This window comes from Chrysemys picta, chromosome 5, assembly GCF_011386835.1.
Source record: "Chrysemys picta bellii isolate R12L10 chromosome 5, ASM1138683v2, whole genome shotgun sequence".
NCBI lineage: Eukaryota > Metazoa > Chordata > Testudines > Emydidae > Chrysemys > Chrysemys picta.
Genome location: NC_088795.1, coordinates 81,771,840 through 81,792,121, shown reverse-complemented (window position 1 = coordinate 81,792,121; position 20,282 = coordinate 81,771,840). Strand labels below are relative to the sequence as shown.

The window sequence follows — 20,282 nt, the reverse complement described above, 5'->3', positions numbered from 1 at the left end:
TCTACCTCGATATAACGCTGTCCTCTGGACCCAAAAAAATCTTACTGCATTATAGGTGAAACCACGTTCTATCGAACTTGCTTTGATCCGCAGGAGTGCGCAGCCCTGCCCCCCCGGAGCACTGCTTTACTGCGGTATATCAGAATTCATGTTATATCGGGTCACGTTATATCTGGGTGGAGGTGTACCATTAGTATAGGAAACTTAAAGCTTTCCTAGACCAGGTTAACAAACATAACAAAGGCTTGAGATTTAGCAACCTTGGTAGCATATTTAATACCGAACAAAATGTTAGGGGATTAACCAATTTAATGTTACACAAACATAGTACCACTTGTTCAGGCAATGAAGTAACTGGCTAACTTCCTCTGAAAACACTGTTTTTCCCCCCCCCCCCCAATATTTTTGCTCTAGTAAAAGCTTAGAGAGCCCTTTAGGATTATGGATCCAGTTTCAGATTTTAAAAATGTCTGCTGCTTTCACCACTAACTGGAATTGGTGAACATTACAGATGTTGAAATACTCAGTCCTACAATATTGTAGAATTTGTGACAAAACTCAAAGTACCAGGAAGGAAGACTTGAATTGTCTGTTTCTAGGCACACAGAAAAGCCAGGGAGACTTTCACCTCATGGTAGTCACAAAGCCTAGAATTTGGCATAGCTACATGGGTATTGCATATAACTGGTTCTCTTTCGTGAACAACTTTCACTGTCCTGTTTTTTAGACATCCTCTGAATGCATGACTGCCTTGTACAAGGATGCTTTAGGATCTAACCTGCCTAAATTACTTGGCATAAGGTTGTAATAGCTATTGTGCTTGCTGAGCTATGTAACAAATTATCCAGTGAACTATTCCCATTTCAACTTGCAGTTGTCTGTCTGAGTACCTGTGGAAAGCTCCTCACCAAGCAGAGGGCATATATCTAGCTCCGCATATATTACAGAATGGCTCCTTACTAACTAGAGATTTTCTGCCCATTTGGACTTTACTTATGGAAGGGGGGGGGGGGAGGGGTGGTGTGTGAGATCTCAATCTCCAAAGTAGTAGACCCCTTCTTTTCAAGAGGGAAAGGTGACCATATGGCATTTGGATTAGTTTTGTCTGAAGTGTACCACCATCTATAGACTGGCTTGCATCAGTTTACCAAACATATTCAAGGCTCCTGCTTACCTAGCCACGATCAGACTGCACCAACTTGCACTGACACTTGAAGCACTTCAGTGATGGCTCATACAGAGGGTTGCTGTGCCAGGGATTGAAGTTAATCTAATAAAAGCACTGAATAAGTAGAAATCCCTGTGCTCCCACCTATAAAGCACACTCCCGCCGAACAGGTAGAATCAAAAGGAAGAAACTGGAGGGAGACCAGAATAGAATGGGTGCATGTAGGGTATGTAGGAGAAGCTAGCTAGTAGAAAAGGACTTGGTGTGTGGGGGTTTTTTTTTTCCTCCTCTCGGAGGGGCAAGACTAATTCGTGTATGTGTTTGTGGGAGAGGGATTTGTCCAGAACTAGTATCTGCTCCCATATAACTGAGAACTACTGGTAGGCCAGCTTGCTTGTTAGTATCTCTGAAAACTAACCACCTATACTATGCACTCCTGGGTAAACAAATGACCGTTAAAAGAACAAGCAACTCTTGTTGGGCAAATCTCCAAACATTGAAGATTTCCTTATTTGAATGCTAACATCAGGTTCCTTCATTTCAGGAGTCTTAGCACTCTGCTGTTTGGACTAGTAAACTCGTATTGACTTGTGCTTTTCTTTCTTCACAGTGGGTTCTCATTGAACAGGGATGTTACACCTACTCCATGGTGGTGGTGCCACTTTATGATACGCTGGGAGCTGACGCAATCAGTTATATTGTGAACAAAGGTATGATTCTTTCAGTAGTTCAGCAGCTAAACATCAGATGACAGGCTTGACTGGTAAAAATGATTGTTGCCTTTATTCAAAATAACCCTCTGATATAAACCTGTCTGGATCAGGTCTAATAATTAGATAAGTCAAACTTTTACTAATAGCACTCTTCTCCTAATTAGCTGATGTAGGACTGGTTTTCTGTGACAAATCTGACAAGGCCAAGCTGCTGCTGGATAATGTGGAAAGGGGAGAAACTCCAGTCCTCAACACCATTGTTATCATGGAATCCTTTGATAGTGATCTCGTAGAATGTGGGAAGAAGTGTGGGGTTGAAATTCTCAGCCTGAGAGAATTGGAGGTAAGCACTGAAGTCTTCCCCTACTTCACTGTACAACTATGGGAATAGAGGAGATACTGGGTGGAAACAGTAAAGTGCCCTGGAGAGTTGAGGAGTCAGCAGAGTAATTCATCCTGTACAGATGGCTGGTTACAAAATCTTGATCTTTCTTCAAGAGAGTGAAGGGTAAAGGTTTAACTTCTATTTACACAGGACATCCTTTTTAGAAAGTAAATAATTCGCTAGTAGTGTTTCACAATGGAAAATATTTTGTAGACTCATTTAACCAAGGTGGATACAAAAATTAGTGAAATTGGTTCAAGGGCAACACTAAAACCTAAATCTTACCATTAATATTTACATCTAGAGGAGCGGTCTGAACAATTCTGCTACCCCTTTATCTTAGTCCTATTTCATAAAGTACCAGCTGCAATAAAACTCAGATGGTGGGTTTATACACAGAATAACTACTTGTATTGATCTCGTTCAGTGCACATAGTCATGGACTGGGTGTCCCTGACAATTTGGTACTCAAACACCAACACTGTGCCATCTTCTAGTTGGAACCTTAAATTAAGGCTTACGGCCTCTGCTAGTAAATGGACAAGGTACAGCTGTCTTACACGTCTCCTGAGGTCAAGAAAATCTAGTACAGCCTCATTCTGAGGAATGCTAGTATGGGGAGGGAGGAGCAGGTGTTTGTAGATTCATCTGTTTAGTAGTTCTGAATCTAAGGCAATGGTGAATAAAAACAAATTGCCTACTACAGAGGGAATGGGAGGGAGTGTCCGTTTTTTCTAAACTCTTTTTCTGGAGCTTAGCACAACTGAACTTGGTTCAGTGATTTGGAAACTTAACATGAAGCTGTCTTGCTGGATTTTATACCACTTATACTGGCCCCACAAAACAATGGCAATGGCCTGAAGTGGAACATTGGCCTTCTAGGAGTACCATCATCTGGAAGTCCACAAAATATTCAAAAGGTATATAACCATTCTTCTGCTTCAGGCTGCCATAATGAGCTTTGATTGAGGCAGTATAACTTCAAAGTACAGAATTGGGGGATAGGCTTGCAGTTTGCATCCTTCAACCAAAAAATGTCAGGGCTCATAGGCTCACTTGTGACACTTCACTTGAATAGACCATCTAGTCAGTAAAATGGACAGTTTTCAGATGTGGAATTTGAGAGAAGTGGCACATCTTTCCATGTAAAGCTATAGAATTTTAAATTTAACCAGGCTTCGATTGGGAAATTGGTGAACACAAGACTCACTGATATCTAACTCCCAAGTGATATGTTTGATCCCCTTGTTCCTCACTAACTGAGGTACACTCCTGAATTTCACTGAACCAAAATCTTTGCTGCAGTTAGACTGCTGGGAAAAAGCATTCTCCTTTTGGTGAAGGTGTACAGATAACAAAACAGTGGAGGTCATTACCAAGGAACAGCTACTTGCATGTGTGTTTGGAGGTGAGGGGGTAAAACTTTTTTCTTGCTTCGGTATAGTGAACTTTCATGGCATCAATAATATTGCAAAACACCTAGTTCTTAGTGGTGAAACTGGTATAATTCTGAGAAGGTTTGAACTAGACTTGTCCAAAACCCAAAGAATAACCTGGGATACTAAAGCCAGCCCTCTTGCTTGAGGGCTAGTGCAATTCCAGTGCTTTAAAAGTAATTTTATTTGAAGAGTGGATTGTTGGTGGCTTGTAACACTCAGGCTTTCATAAAAGCAGCTTATTCTAACTATCCTAGGGCAGTAGCTCCTAGATTGCCTTTCTGTTAATTTTTTTTCCTCCTCCAAGTGATGATTTGCTCCCATTTGTCCCCAGTGGGAGCTGCTGGGTCCTGAGTGCTTATTTAATAATAATAATAATAATAATAATAATAAAAAGTGGCCCACAACTTGAAGTGCACAATACCTTGGTAGCTAAAGTCTGACCTGCATTTGTCCAGTTAATGGGAAAATATTCAGTCCTCACTGCACATAAGATTCTATTGAGACTTAACCCTAAAGAGTATACAATACAATCAACATAGTCTCCTGGGTCTTACCATGAATAAGTAATAGAATGCCACTAGAAGTTTAGTACTACATCTGGCAGCAGTGCCCTGATCCAATCCAGTCTTGCAAATGTGGCATAGTTGCCTGTCCATCACATCTTTTTCTTAAGATGTGATTTAACATGGTCACAAATGATATGCCATGGAAATGTTAAGTGCATTTTCCCAATGCATTAAGTCTTTATTTAAACAAAAAACCCTTGACCTAAACAGCCTAAAATCTTTTTTTTTTTTTTTTTTTAAAGCAAAACAGTGAAGAGACTAAGGCTATGTATGCTGCACTTTTTAACAATAAGCACCGGTGTTGACAGTGGTTTTTGTTGGCTCTCCTGCTGACAAAACTACTGCCCCTTGTTGGGGTGGTTTTAGTTTTTGGCAGGAGAGCTCTTGCTCTCACTCGCCTACAAAGAGCAGCTATGCTGCATGCCTTGCAGTGGCAAGGTTTTATCGCCACAAGTGTGCTTCTGTAAGCTGTGCAGTGTAGACATAGCCTACGCCTTTAATTCAGGGTGGGGACAGTCACAAGGAAATGTTCATTGCTTAGTTTCTTATACCTTGAGGTAAAGACCATGGTAAAACTGACACATAGAATTATTTCAGGTTTAAGACTGTTAATCTTTTGACAAATTGAAATGTTGATTTTATATGGGTTCTTTAACTACTGTCATTCCTAATTAGGATTAAAAACATTTAGTCTTGAAACCTTTAAGCTCATTAACACTGAAATTTCATACTCAAATATGCTTGGCTTTTAGCCATTACCTCTACTACTGGTCAGAAGGGAAAACTTCAGGCTCTACTTAGCTTTTTCTAGATGTTGGAACGTTTGTCGGCCTCTTTAGCCACGAGGTCAGACAAATCTCAAATGACAAGAGGCCACAATCAAAATAGGGGATGCAGATTCTAAGCCCTACTCTGTTGCCATTGTGGTGCAAAGTGGGCAGAAACCACCTGCGAGCTCCCTTCCTAAACTCTGGAGTAGGGAGCATAGGAGATGGAGAAGAGTGGCTGGAGTGTGCTCTAGCTGTCAGCTAGTGTAAATTGGAACAGACCCCAAGCTGTTGTAACCTGAGCTATAGCTGAGAATCCAGGAGCTGCACACACCCCACCCCACACCCCTGGTTGCAATGAAGCTTCCTCTGCTCGAAGCTCCCCTAATGTACAGCTCCTATCCTGCTCTCCCTGAAGTTCCCACAGCCTGGTGATTAACGAAGCAACTGGAGCTTCTCTGCTCTATTACAGTGTTGGCAGGGAAGGAATGGCAGCTGGTAAGTGCTTTTGGCACTTGTGTAGGGAAACAGTGTGAGGCAGCTAGGGAGAAGGTGCTCCCCACCTTCTTGTAATGACAGGCTGTTCCAAACATTGACATTCAAAAGTCACAGGGGAGCATATTTCTAATTCATAAACGATAGTCACTTCAACACTAACTCTGTAAGTCCACAGCATGGGCACCATCATGCTAGAATAATGGACTTGTCTTCAAGGTGGTATTGGCATGATATTGGACGCTAAAGTCTTCTGTGACATCTGACGGTAGCACAACGATTAAAAAGTTAGTGCCCCATCTGCATTGATGAAGCATGTGAAACAAGGAGTCTGTTTTCAAAACAAAGTGCAGAATGAATGGTGGCTTTAAAAGTAAAGACTGTCATAATCTGGGACCAATGCTAAAAGGTACTTTCTCTTGAAAATATCAACAATGGCTTCTGTTACATTAAAGGTTGACCATGGTGAATACACCTATGCCATGGTCCACTAGATTAGAATAGGAGTGTGAACTGGTTGCTATCACACTGAGAATTTAGGTGACATGCCGATCTCCTCTGCCACAAGTAAATTGGAAACTATGCTTAATCTTATTCCACAGTTCATGGGTTACTTATCACTTCATAAATAAGACACTAAATTTACTGCTATGTTTTTGAAGGGGCATTGTCAGCTCACTGTTTGCATATATGCTGCACAAGCATATGGCACTTAAAAGTTCTGTTAAAATTTTATTCCTTTATGATCAAAAATAACCAGCTTGGTGTCTAAATGACAAAGGTTGTTATGAAAGGGAAATATATTAAAGCAAATGTGGTTATCCTACTCATGTCTGTCTCCTAAATTTTTAGGAGGTGGGGAGAGCTCACAGACACAAACCTGTGGTAAGTATCAAACTACCAAAAAGAGAACTGATCTGTACTAGTTATAATTTCAGTCTTTAGATCAAACTAAGACACCAGTGTGTCATCTTCTGTAGCTCAAAGTAAAATTGATTTTGTCCTGCAAAATCTCTTTATACTGAATTGGCTTAATTTTTTTATTTTTAAAAGCCTCCAAATCCAGAAGATCTAGCAGTCATCTGTTTCACCAGTGGAACTACAGGTACACTTAATTATGCTGGACTTTCTATATTCTACTTTTATGGACAAAGATCATTCAGAAGGCTCCTTACCAGGTGCTCAATGTTTCTCCTGCTTCAGCATTTCACCTGTTACAGCAGAAAGTAGTAGATGGCAAACTTGTTAAAACTTTCTGGGTTAGCCAATGGGAAATTGAAGTGCTTGACACACAATTCCTGGAGCCTAAAATGCACTTTCAGAAGAGCGGTATCAGGATGGGCTTGCTGCTAACACAGGGTGAAGAGCTCTGTAGCTCAAAAGCTTGTCTCCTTCAACAGAATACCTCACCCCCTCCTTTTTTCTCAAACAATGAGACTTGTATTAAAATTTGTAGGATTGAATTTAGAAGTTGACTTCAGTGTTAAACTTCTTTGTCAAATTCTTTCCAAAATCCCTTCCTTCTGAGGATATTTAGCTTCCAAACATGGAAGATATTAAAGGCCTTCTATCTGTCTTTATTCCTCAAAACCATTTGAACAGAACAGGTGCTGTCTAACTTTGCAAACCTGTTAGCAATTTCTATCCCTTCATTAAGTTTTACTTAGTTCATACAATTAGCCTTTGTTTTAAGTGTTGTGCATCTATCCATTAAAGCCCTTTCTAGACTTCCCTAGAGGTGATGAAGTGAATATTATCTCCACTTGATATTTTCATGTGTATAAACCCTTCACTGTTGGATTTTAATGTTTATTTCCTCTTTAGGAAATCCCAAAGGAGCTATGATTACTCATCAAAATATAGTGAGCAATGCTTCAGCTTTTGTGAAAGCTACAGAGGTAAACTTAAAGGCTAAGTCATTCAAAGTTTTCCAGACTCTTAGGGCTAAGCCCATAAGAAGGAAAGCCTTTTCAGAAAGAAATGGTATTGAAAGTATCTAACACACTATTTCACTAAGTTCTTTAGGCTCCTAAAGTCTGTCTGATACTACTTGAACCCATCTTATCAAAACTTCACCAGTATAAGACAGCTGTCCTGAAATTGGCAACTCAACACACTGAATTCCTGAAACATTTGCTAATTGCTCTCCCATCCCCCAAAACCTTAAAATAAAATATCAAATCAGTCTCTATTGCTTAATCCATTGGTCTGTGGTTGATTTGGCAGCTTGCTATTTAGTGACTTCAAAGGCAAGAGATTGGTAAAGCTGCAAGATTTAGACTCAGTCCAAAAATCTGGTAGCATAAATTTTTCTCATGTTGTTCCCTCTGACAGATGAGTTCCCCACACCTACACTGATCTGTGTAGAAATTTATTGCAGTGACTTAAACTAGTGTCAAGGTGAAGCAAAGTCCTTCTAGGCATCTTGAAGCTAATTATTCTAAGTCTGGGGTAATAGTGCAAGTTGAACAATTGACAATACCCTGAACTTCCCCATCTGAAGACTTGTCTCCATTTACAAAAATGACAGCTCCAGCTAAACACATGCAAGCTAATTCCAGTTCAAACTCTTTCCTAAAGTAGAGGTGGGGGTAATGCTTTTTAGCTATTTGAGATGTAACCTAGGCGCCTACCCTCTTTTTAGTAAAGACAAATCCTGAAAAGGGGTCAGATGAGGTGGTTTCCCATATTCCTTTAATCTCTGCTGCTCTCTTGCAATATAACAGGCTGTAAAAACTAATTCCATTAAATTATGTAGTATGTTTTTCCACTGGTTCTCTAGAGCAGATCATAAAATAGCTTTCTCTAATTTTCCAAGTCCAATTTGGAGACTACTTTGCCTCTGGCCCATTGAGTTAGAAACAGAATGGCTAAAGTTATTTTAGGGTCCATACCCTTGGAGAAGCAAGTGGATGAGCCTGCAAGAAGCATAACTGTTCATACTTGCTGTTGAGTGCAGATCTTTGGTTTAGGGTTCAGACTGACTAAAGCCTATTTACTCCATGGTTCTCAATCCAGGGGTCAGTGTACCCCAGGGGTATGCGGAGGTCTACCGGGGGTACTCAACTCGTCTAGATCAGTGTTTCTCAACCTGGGGATTGTGACCCTAGGTGGGGTGGGGTTGCCTGACAGGTTCAGGAGGCTACAAGTGCAGGTCTGGCATTAGGGATGCAAGAATGGCAATTGCACAGGGCCCCATGCTATAGTGGGCCCTGTGAAGCTAAGTTACATGCTTCAGACAAGGCTTGCATGTGGAAAAACAGGCTCAAGTATTGCACTGAAATTGAAATATATTGTACTTTGATTTATTTTATAATTGTATGGTAAAAATGAAAAACATTTTCAATGTGCTGTGACACTTGTGTATGATTTTTGTAAGCAAGTAGTTTAAGTGAGGTGAAACTTGGGGTACATAAGATGGGTAGAGTAGTCTGGAAAGGTTGAGAACCACTGCTTACTGTGCTTTAGCTAGCTATTAGTCTGTTAGTGTACTTATGGTAGATTGGGCAGAAACTTCTGAGTGGGATAAACAATGTCTCTTCCTACCCATGGCACACGGCTTTAATCTGGTTCTTTTCAACATGTACATCTTCTGAGCACTTGACTACTCTTAATTGTCTCAAAAGTGACTTCCTCTATCCTTGTAGGATAAGAAATGACTGCTGTACACGTCACAACACTAACATCCAAAAAACCTCCTCAACTCTAACACTCAGCCCTATGCTATTTTGGACTTTCTTTGGTCAAAGTATGTAAAAGCCAAGCATACCTTTTACTAATGAAATAAATTTGGAATCTGGGGTGTGCCCTAGAGTTGAGAAGTGTTGCAATAAGCCTTTGTGCTACAAATTGTAATTACTGTGAAGATTTAAGTTGATCTCTCTCCTGCTTGGCATTTCCCTCACAGAAAGCAATCATTCCTGGTACAGAAGATGTTCTAATCTCATTCTTGCCCCTGGCCCATATGTTTGAAAGAATTGTGGAGGTAGGAATCTGCATGTACTACATTATTTCGAAATCTCACTTTTTTTACAGAGTGCATGTGTCTTGAACCCCAGTGACACACACATTTCCTTTTTGCCTCTTGCACACATGTTTGAAAGACTAGTCCAGGTAAGTGTCCAAAGGAAACAAATTGTTGTCCAGATAATGTGAGTATTGGGCATTTAATTTCCCTGTTAACTATGAGCTTTAGCTTTACTGAAAAGTAGGTAGTTCCAGGAATAAGTTTATTAAGAACTATATAATGGAGCACTAAATCTTCTTTCAAAATACTTACATTGGCCACGATTTTCTCTAACACAACCATTAAGGCTTTTCCCTTGGTTATTTAGTTGCAATATTAACTCTAAAGGTCTTAATATTTAGAGTGCAAAAGGCTGGGAGTGCTGCTGCTATGATTGGAGTGGGGAGAAGAGTTCTCAAAGGTGGAATTGAGGGTGGGTGGAACTGATTCACTATGAAGAGGCTATTGCCACTGTAAAATTGACTAGTGGTTCTTGAAACTCAAGTCTACCAACACTTATATTCTCATCACTTAAAGTGTAGCAGCCACCTTGCTAGAGCAAACTATCTCTGAACTGGTTGTCTCTGTAGTACGTTGGCTTTCTCCTAGTTCAGCAATCTGTAATGGCTTCAAAATACTCACGATTTTGCAAGACTTAAGCGGCTAACCAGACAGATAGGAAGTTGTGATGTAAACAGATCTTTCGCGGGATAAAAACCTGCACTTGAGTGTTATGTAGTCCAGGTATTTGTAAGAAACCTAGAGTACTCTGCTTTAAAGCAATCTTGACAGACACATTGATTGCTCATTAAGTTACTTCTAAATACATTCAAAGTAATGGCTTTGAGTTTCTAGCTCTCTTCCTTTTGTCTAAGGGCTTGTCTATACTTACGCGCTGGTTCGGCGGCAGGCAATCGAACTTCTGGGTTCGATTTATCACGTCTTGTCTGGACACGATAAATCGAACCCAGAAGTGCTCGCCGTCGACTCGGTAATCTTGCTTGGCGAGAGGAGTACGCGGAGTCGACGGGGGAGCCTGCCTGCCACGTCAGGACCACGGTAAGTTTGAACTAAGGTATGTCGACTTCAGCTACGTTCTTCACGTAGCTGAAGTTGCCTACCTTAGTTTGAATTGGGGGGTTAGTGTAGACCAGGCCTAAGGAAACATAATTTGGAGCTTAGAAATTTTGTAATTCAGATCTGTAACCCAAATTTCACAGTGGTGGGAGGCAATTGGGTTTCTACTTGGACCAACATCTCTAGATTGAAACCTAGTCTACCTCCCAATTTCAGATATAGGAAAGGTTAACTGTGGTGCTGTCAGTGTATTTATTTGACAGTGTATTTATTACTTCAATAGTTGGAAAGCTTTTCCAGAATGAGGTCACTGTTACCACCTCCAGTCATAAGCTACATAAACTGCCTATGCAGCCATTCATCACAACTGAATCTTGTGCTAGGGGGAATGCAGACTTTCATTTGTTCCTGCCAGTGTTGGAGTCAAATGTTGATTACACATGTGGCAGCTCCTTGAGCTACCACTTGACTAATAGTAGCCCTGTTATAGCACACCACTCTGAATGATTAATGAAATCATGAGAAGGTATAATTCTAGGCAAAACAGCTGCTCTTGGCCCAACAGTCTTTAAAATCCTTTGCTCACTTGGCTGGGGGCAGCAAGTGGGAAAAGTTATGGGGAAAAAATTTCATCATGCCATCCATTGCAGGTATATCACCTGAAATAAGTTGACTAGTAAGCAAATGACAAGACAAATTAGCTATGCTAATATACTATAATCATTGTGGTATGTGGTAGTAATAGTTGTAACATTTACTCGCTTCAGGATGGTGTAGGGAATGAGTAAAAGATTGGGTGGCCTCTAAAAGAAGCCACTGTGAAGTAAGAAACATAAGCAGATGGCTTGCGAAAAGATAGAGCACATACGTTTGCCAGTTTGTTCTAAGACTTAAGCTGGGTAAAATGTGCAGCAGCCATCAGGAGAGCTACAGTCTTAATCTCAAGAGTTTCCTCCTTCCCCTGGCAGCCTGCTTCTCACTGTCCTCTCCTTCCTTAAATCACAGGGTACTACTCCGAACTGGAAGGACCCTGACAGCTAGCAGCAGACTCTTGCTGCTGAGTATGCAGCAACTTGGCTGTTAGCTATCCAGTAGAACTAGCATATCCTTCTTGGAGAAGCTGGTCCAGTGTGGGAAGGATTTGGCAGCAGAGGGGCAGTGGGACTCTGCATTTGGGGTAGGGTACAGAGGACTTAATGAGGGAAAACAAGAGGGGTTTCAGTTACTGGTGAGGAGAGGCCTCTTCCCTCCCCCTCCCCCTCCCCCCCCCCCCCCCCCCGAGGTGAACTGATATTTCTGATAAACAGGATTGCCTTGTTCTTGGCACCTGTGTCAGTACTCAGTCCATATTGAAAAGCTAGTCTTGTAAATCCCAGTAGACTCTAGCTACTGCAGACTTTCATCACTGAAAGAACTGTAGACCAATGAACTTTGGCAGGCTGAGTGCACTGACACCATATGCAGGTGGTTGGTGACTCTGCCTGAACTGATGTGCAGGGGAAGAATGTGCTATATAGTAGCAGAACATGGGTGTGTAGGGGAGGGACATTGAGCCTATATTGTGGGAGAAGACGACAAAGCCAAATCTGAGGACAAGGAAAGAAAAGCGTAGAGAATCTCCCAAGAGAAGGTACAGAGAAAACAGCAAGAATCAGTAGGGAGATCATTTCAGGGGGGTGGAGGGGAGACCTACAGATACAAGAGAAACTATAACAAGGGGGTGAGATTAGAGAGGGAAAACAGAGGGTTCAGTGTAGTCTTCCTATTCCCTTCCCTGTCTTAGCCCAAAAGGGGGGGGGGGGAGTGAACTTGCCTTTCTCAAGGAGGGGGAAGGGGAAGTAGGCATTTCTCCTCTATTGCCAGAATTGTCCCAGGCCCACCTCTACCATCCACCCCCTTCAATCCATCCTCCTGTGGAACAGGGGCAGGTAAACCAAAACACAGAAGTATAAAATAAGTGATGAAGACAAGAGACTCCATATTGTCTGCACTTAAGATAGCACATTCAGTCTGACATGGGAATTTCTTGACCTACAGTAGGGAAGCCAAGTAAATGGGAACAGACATCCTGCTTCATAGTTGGTTTCAGTATTTTAATAGATGGGTCTAGAGTTCCTGTAGTCACAAATACAGCTTTGCCACTGCCTGCTTTTCAATCCCTGCCACCACTTGCCTACCTGGCCAGTGCTCTCCAGACACTGTAGTTTACTTCTGCTGCTAGGCTCCTCCCATGCCTTATCCCACTGTATTAAGGTCCCTGGCCTGCCCCTGCAGCTTAGAATATAGGACTGGAAGGGACCTCAAGAGGTCATCTACTCCAGTCCCCTGCACTCATGGCAGGACTAAGTATTATCTAGATCAGGTGTTGGCAACCTTTCAGAAGTAGTGTGCCGAGTCTTCATTTATTCACTCTAATTTAAGGTTTCACATGCCAGTCATACATTTTAATGTTTTTAGAAGGTCTTTCTGTAAGTCTATATAACTAAACTATTGTATGTAAAGTAAATAAGCTTTTTAAAATGTTTAAGAAGCTTCATTTAAAATGCAGAGCCCCCCAGACCGGTGGCCAGGACCCGGGCAGTGTGAGTGCCACTGAAAATCAGCTTGTGTGCCGCCTTTGGCCCGCGTGCCATAGGTTGCCTATCCCTGGTCTAGATCATCCCCGACAGGTTTGTCTAACCTGCTCTTAAAAATCTCCAATGATGAAAATTCCCCAATGAGCTGCTTTGTCTCCCTTGGTGCTTCATCTTTCCTGTCCTACCCTGAAATGAAACACTTTTCCAGAGGCTCCCTCTCACTGCCACCACTTCAGCCCCACTATAACAATTGGGAAGACTTAAGATGGACTTAGCATGGGTGGGGTGGAAGCTGCCAAGACTAGAGGAAATACTGGAGCGTCAGTTTAACTTGCTCTAAATGTATCTCTTTAACTATAGCTCATGTACTAAAAGCAGTTTTACTATCTTAACAGTGTGTGATTCTCTGCCATGGAGCTCGGATAGGATTCTTCCAGGGGGACATCAGACTACTTATGGATGACTTAAAAACACTGCAGCCAACTGTATTTCCTGTAGTACCAAGACTGTTGAACCGGATGTTTGACAAAGTAAGTCTAGTAGCATTAATCTAAAACTTGAACAAATTAAACTGAAAACCACTTTCAGAAAGCTGTGCCAATAGTGGGGTAGGATTCGCTAGCCACCAAAACCTTGGGTGGGTCATTAACTTTTAAAACATATGCCTGCATATACAATACCATTAACTATAGTTTCAATCCTTAGAGAGTTTTAGGTTAATGGTTGGTTGGCTGTGTTAGATATCCCTAGAAAGGCAGCATGTTCTGGTGGAGACCGGACTGAGTCAGACCTGGGTTTTAGTCACTAGTAGAGCTGTACCTTCTGTGTGGCCTTGAGCAAGTCGCTTAGGGCTTAGGTCCATAAACACTTAAGTCATGGCAAGCGGAGGCATAAATCTCTTCCATGCTAGCCTGATGTGTGCTAAATATTCATGTGGATGCTGCTGACGTGCACCAGAAGTTACTCAGTGTACTCTGATCTAACCTTGTTTCAAAGCAGGGTAGGTCAACACTAATGAACTGCTGGTGCATGTCAGCAGAGTCCATGTGACTACTTCGTGCAAATCAGGCTAGTGCATGGTAGATTTACACCTGATTTTGCTATGAATTAAATAGTTATGCAGACAAGCTCTTAGCCTCTCTCTATTTTAGGCCACGCATCTGGGATAAAATACTTTATATATTAAAAAAAAAAAACCTTTGTGCTTTATCATAAGAATGAAGGAACACTGTCCTATGAACTTTCTAATACAAGATTTAATTTCATTCATATTAGATTTTTGGACAAGCCAATACTTCACTGAAAAGGTGGATCCTGGACTTTGCTTCCAAGAGGAAAGAAGCAGAACTTAGAAGTGGCATAATTAGAAAGAACAGTCTGTGGGATAAACTGATCTTCCACAAAATACAGGTATGCTTGAAACTCTCTCTGCTCACACACAAATTCTCATGTTATAGATCTTTGGAGGATTACTCCTTTACTAGTTCTTATGCAAAGAAACATTACGAAATAGATTCTCCTGAAACAAATCTGTCTTGCTTCAGACAGGCAAACAAATAGCATAGAATATCTGAGTAATCTTTCTTTTCTCTACAATACATGTTGATAGCTATGTGCTGTACAAAGGCTTCAAATCTTCAGTAATCCCACTTGACTATCCTTTCTCTAATAATAGATTTAGGCTCTCTGAAGTGCATGAAACTGAAAATTCCTACCAGCATCCTAGCTGAGTGCTTAACATCCTAAGAGATTTGATGCATCTAGTGACCTTGAAATCGCTATATCCAAAGCACTTTCTTATAACTGAGCTGTAGGCGTCAGACTATAATCACTCAATATGAATGAGGGAGTGATTGGCTGGGACTCCCTTCAGCCTGGGTAAAGGATGTCTTGGCCAGTCAAGAGCTATGTGTACATGTGAAACTCAAAGTAAGCTGTTTGCTTGTACTTCTGGTATTGGTGCTTCATTTTAATCATAGATGATGACCTGTGCCACTGACTGTCCCTCTCCATACTGTAACTGTCTAGCATGGTTAATCAGCAGTTTCACACCCATCCTCCCTACAATAGGACTGCTGCAAAGCCAAATCCCACAGAGGGGACATGGCTTAAGGCTCTGTCGACTCACTGCATCTCTGGCACACAGACAACGAACAGCATAGTGTGGTCTTTGTGGGTAGTGATTGCAGAAAATGGCTGCAAATAACTGAGTTTAGTTTGAGGATAAAGCAAGTCAAGAAAAAGTTAGCTCATCCTTCTAGAACAGGATACCTTTTAAAACTAGACATGAGTGCCCAGCACTGTGGTTTCTCTTGTGACTTATTGGGGTGGGAGGACAACTTCTGAAAATCTCTCATTAAAATGCTGTTAGTGTTCAGAATACCTTGTCTGTCTCTTTTTAGGCAAGTCTGGGAGGAAAAGTAAGACTAATGATCACTGGAGCAGCTCCTGTGTCTGCAAATGTACTAACCTTCCTAAGAGCAGCTCTTGGTTGTCAGGTGAGTTCAGGTTTCAGAGACCAGATTGCATGCATACATGTCTGAACACTGTATAGAGTACTAAACACTGGCTGGAAATATACTCATTAGGAGCTTGCAACAAGAGCTCTATTAAGGATTTTGCTATTTTGGTGAATTAGCTCTAATGCAATACATTCTAGCAATGGAGCACTCTGAGTGGTGACTACATTGAGTAAAGCCTAATGACTCTTTTTAGAACAGTACATGAAGGCTGAGGCAGAAAGACATAAACTACACATCTCAGAATTCACAACTCTCATTTATCACTAGAGGTCTCTGATCATCCAACTGCTTTCTGGTGTCTTAGTATCCTTAGCAGCACCCTTAAGGTGTCTTTGTACTATAAAAAGACATGCCAATGGTGGCATGAGATTCCATGGGTTTTTTTTTCTTTCCCTACTCCATATCAAATGTGACCAGTTTCCAAGTCACTCTTCTAAATGACAGTTCTTGGATCTAAAATTCTGGCTCGGTTTCCTTGTAACTGGTGTATACTCTAACTAAATCTCACACTTCAGTTGGATCTGGGTAACTAGTGTCAATGTGAGGCTGAAATATCCCCATTTAACTCTGGGAGCGTTTAGAAGGCTGGCAGTTTAAAACACACAAATCCCCATATCCTTGGAGATGAGAATCGTGAGTAGGAATAGAGGTAAAAAACCTCTATTTGGCACTGGAAATAATTAATAATGGGCTCTTCAGTCTAGCAGAAAAAGGTATAAAACAATGCAGTGGCTAGAAGTTGAAGCTAGACAAATTCAGGCTGAAAATAAGGCATAATTTTTAAGTGAGTAATTTAACAATTGGAACAGTTTACCAAGAGGTGTGGAGGATTCTCATTGACCACTTTTTAAATCCAGACTGGATATTTTTCTAAAAGGTGTGCTCTAAGAGTTGGGGAAATTCTATGGTCTGTGGTATACAGGAGGTCAGACTAGATGACCACAATGGTCCCTTCTGGCCTTGGAATCTATGAAGGGAATACCATGTAATGTACAACCACACTGGCTAATGTGGCAGGAGTATAGTCCCCTCAGCTTCTGTGGAACTATAGCTCGCTGGCAATTGGCTGTCAGCAAAAACGTTCTTAATCAGGCTACGTGAACAGTTGGGTTCAGTGTTTCGTCTTTCTGCTACAGAACTGTAGCTTGTCAGCAGCAGATGGATGTAGAGACAACACAAGGGAGGATGCAGGATTCTTGTGGCTCTGACTTCTTAGAAGAATGAAGATTTAATGCACAAAAAAATAAAGGTGCTCATGACAGCACTGTCCAGGGCCTCTGAAAATTAGTAAAGCTGTACCACTACTACTCTATGCCATCTAGAATTTTTATGGGGTGGGAGAAATCAAACACCTATTTTACTCCTATGAAATAGCGTCTGTTGGAGTAAGCGTTTTTCTTCACTTAAACACCAGAAATCACTTTGAGGAGAAGAGGCTCTTACCCTTTGTCTGCAAATCAGAGCATGCTTCTAATTGTGGAACAGGAGCCTACCTCTTCACTGGACAAATCCCAATTCTCTAGCCAAGCCTTCCCCTAGGGGGAATCAAGCCCAGGCAGAACCCATAGGAGGCCTTGGAGCATCCTTCTCCTTGTTATGACTATCCAGGGGATGCCCTAGGTACCCTATGCCTTGGGGGTGGAGGTGGCTGGTTGATCCTCCATATTGGCCTTACTGGGCTCCTTGGGATTCATGTAAGAGATGACCTGGATCTGTGCAAGAATCTCACCGATCCTCCTCTCCCAGCCAATATCAATCGGCTCTGTCAGAGTTCACAGAGGAAGAAGTCAAACTGGATCCACCAGTCCTGATGGATGTCATCCTCCTCACCTGATGAGGCAGTTGCTCCATCATTCCTTCCCCTGCCTGATGACTACACCCAGTGTCAAAAAACTGTTAATAGGTGGTAGTCAAACTCCAGATACCTCTTGAGGAGCTCTAGGACACACAACATGGTCTACTGGACATTTTACAACCCTCTGGCCCCAGTAGAGGCTCTCCCAGTCATAGGCCATTTTGGAATCCATGGGTCTCTGTGCCATATTCCTGCCTCCTGTACCCCTATCTTGGAAAGGCCTGTAAAGTGTTTTCCATGCCAGCTAAAGGGGTGAGTTGTTGTTGTTGTTGTTTAGCCACTCAATCTTCAATTCGTAAGTGGTGCAGGCAGCTACAGAGAGGTCCATGATACAGCACCAAGTCTGCTGCACCTGACAAAGGCACTAAATGCCTTGACCTCTTGGGGAGGAGGGTATTCATCAGCTAGTCTCCAATTGGAGTTGCTAACTAGCAAATACTGTTAGCAAAGTATGATTTTTCTGGAATTCAGAGACAAACTTCCCCAGGAAGACAGGGTTCAGTTCCAAGCTCTCATTGGCTGGTGATTGAGACCTTCAAGCAGCAGTAGACACAACTGACTTTGCATCTAGAGCCATCACCACAGCTGTAGTTATGAAGCATGAATCGTGGCTTAACTCTTTGGGATTCCCCAAGGAGATTCAGAATAATCAAAGTGCAAGGCCCCTCGGGTAATCCTGATCTCTTCAATTAGACTGACCAGTCCTTTCCCTCCACTTCCCACTCTCTGCATCCAGGACAACCCACCACTCTCTGGGCCCCAGCCTTGAAGACAACACCACAAGCAAACCTAAAGACCCAGACATCTTCCCTCCCTCCTGCCCCATCCTATCCCCCCAGGCATTTTATCACGAAAGCCCTTATAAATTGCCACACAGACAACCAAGGTTTCAAAGACCCAGGTACGCAGCTTCCTCCACCTCTACAACCACTGCCCAGCCTCACCTGTCATCCAAAGGTTTCTTTTGATGGGATGCCTGAGGACTATGTATCATATTGACACCATGTCACATTGCCCCCAAACCTTTGTTAGCTGCCTTACTGCCTCCACATTGTTTGTGAAGTAACAGACAAGTGGGTACTAGAAATCCATCCAGTTGGGCTACAGGATTGAGTTCTCTCCTCCCAGTCTCTTACCACTTCCTTCTTGGGGACCATTGACATGGGGGACATCCTTTGTAGGAATGTGAATGGCCCAGAGATTGGGGAGGGGGGCATAGAGGAAGTGCCACCCTGATACCAATGGAAGGGCTTGTACTTCCTATAGATCCTAAGAAAAACTGAGGATCGGTTGAGAATTGGTCTCCATGTCAATGAAATACCTTTAGTTGCAAATCAAAATTTTGGTAATTCCCTCCCTGGAGAACACATTGGTTTGCAGTCCTTGACAGCAAAAAGGCTTGCATGTGGATGTTCACCACTCCCCCAGAACATTTCTCAGATTCATGGTAGAACAAGAGCACTGCAAGTTCAGAATACTCTCATTTGGGCTAGTAACAGAACCCATGGTGATCATGAAAGTCTGCTCTGTGGTAGCAATCCAGATGAGATGCAACATCTACTCCATCTTCCCATATCTGAATGACTGGCTCCTAACAGGCAGATCAAGCCAAGAGGTCCATTCTTCCTCTATCTTCTGATATCATTGGAAGTTTATGTAAACAAAAGCAAGTCCACTTTGACTTCCACAAGGAATCTAGATTTTTATAGGAGTGATCCTAGACTCATCCTCAGGAAAAGCTTACCTCCCCATAGACAGACTTCAGGCAGCCTGATAAATCAAGTCACCCTCAGACTTCGCACCACAATCAGGGTCTGTCTCTCCCTGCTTGGCCATATCTATATATGTAACGCCACTTGCCAGCCTCCGCCTCTGTTGCCTGTGGGCCTGGCTTTGGTCTGCTTTATTCACTGGACAAAGATAACATTTATTTCATGGTGGTAGTCTGACCTTTTACAAGACTATCTGCCATATAACAGACAAAATGGGAATAGGTGCAGGCAGGAGTCCCATCTCTCCCACCCACACATGAGGAATCCATATGGACAGTCCCAGTGCACAAGGCACATGCATTCCATGGGAGGCCAGAATGCATATCTGTCTGCTAGAGATGACAGAAGCCTGCAATGCATTCATCCCCCTTATGTGGTAACATCATATCCAGATAATCATGTCTGACGTTGATGTCTTATAAAAACAGGACAGTGAGATTTCTGTATACATAGAGGAAGGAATTTATGGAACTGGTGCATCAAGAACCACATCACACTCAGCAACATACCTACCAGGTATGCAGAATACTCTAGGGGACAATCTCAGCAGGCACTCCTCTGCAGACCACAAATAGGAAACTTTTATAAATGTCATGACCAAAATCTTCACCCAGTGAGAGTACACCCAGGGCCGGCTCAAGCTTTTTTTGCCACCCCAAGGGGGGGAGCCGCAATCAGCAGCACTTTGGCAGCAGCTCAACCGTGCCACCTCATTCCTCAGCGGCAATTCTGTGGCGGGTCTTTCAGTCAGAGAGGGACCCGGACGTGCCGCCCCTTCCCATTTGGCCGCCCCAAGCACCTGCTTCGTTCGCTGGTGCCTGGAGCCGGCCCTGGGTACACCATCTTGGGATCTGTTCACCTCCAAACAAAGAGATGCAATTTCTCCTGCTCCAGAGCAGCAGGAGGCAGAGACTCCAGGGGGGATGCCTTTTTGTTATCCT

At 42.5% G+C, this 20,282-nt stretch overlaps 1 protein-coding gene across 6 annotated transcripts in view; it reads left to right on the top strand.

Moving 5' to 3' along the window:
- The window catches only part of ACSL1 (acyl-CoA synthetase long chain family member 1), a 78,872-nt gene that overhangs the window by 49,535 nt on the left and 9,055 nt on the right, over window positions 1-20,282 (top strand). For 3 of the 6 annotated variants that reach the window (XM_065596783.1, XM_005281979.4, XM_065596787.1), the window contains exons 6-14: window positions 1,779-1,878; window positions 2,046-2,224; window positions 6,386-6,418; window positions 6,587-6,638; window positions 7,358-7,431; window positions 9,441-9,518; window positions 13,588-13,722; window positions 14,468-14,602; window positions 15,595-15,690. In XM_065596783.1, coding sequence (XP_065452855.1) covers window positions 1,779-1,878; window positions 2,046-2,224; window positions 6,386-6,418; window positions 6,587-6,638; window positions 7,358-7,431; window positions 9,441-9,518; window positions 13,588-13,722; window positions 14,468-14,602; window positions 15,595-15,690 — 882 coding nt within the window. Of the gene's footprint in view, window positions 1-1,778; window positions 1,879-2,045; window positions 2,225-6,385; window positions 6,419-6,586; window positions 6,639-7,357; window positions 7,432-9,440; window positions 9,519-9,568; window positions 9,647-13,587; window positions 13,723-14,467; window positions 14,603-15,594; window positions 15,691-20,282 lie in introns of all 6 variants that reach the window. The other 3 variants (XM_065596786.1, XM_024105332.3, XM_065596788.1) reach the window with 1 other exon arrangement.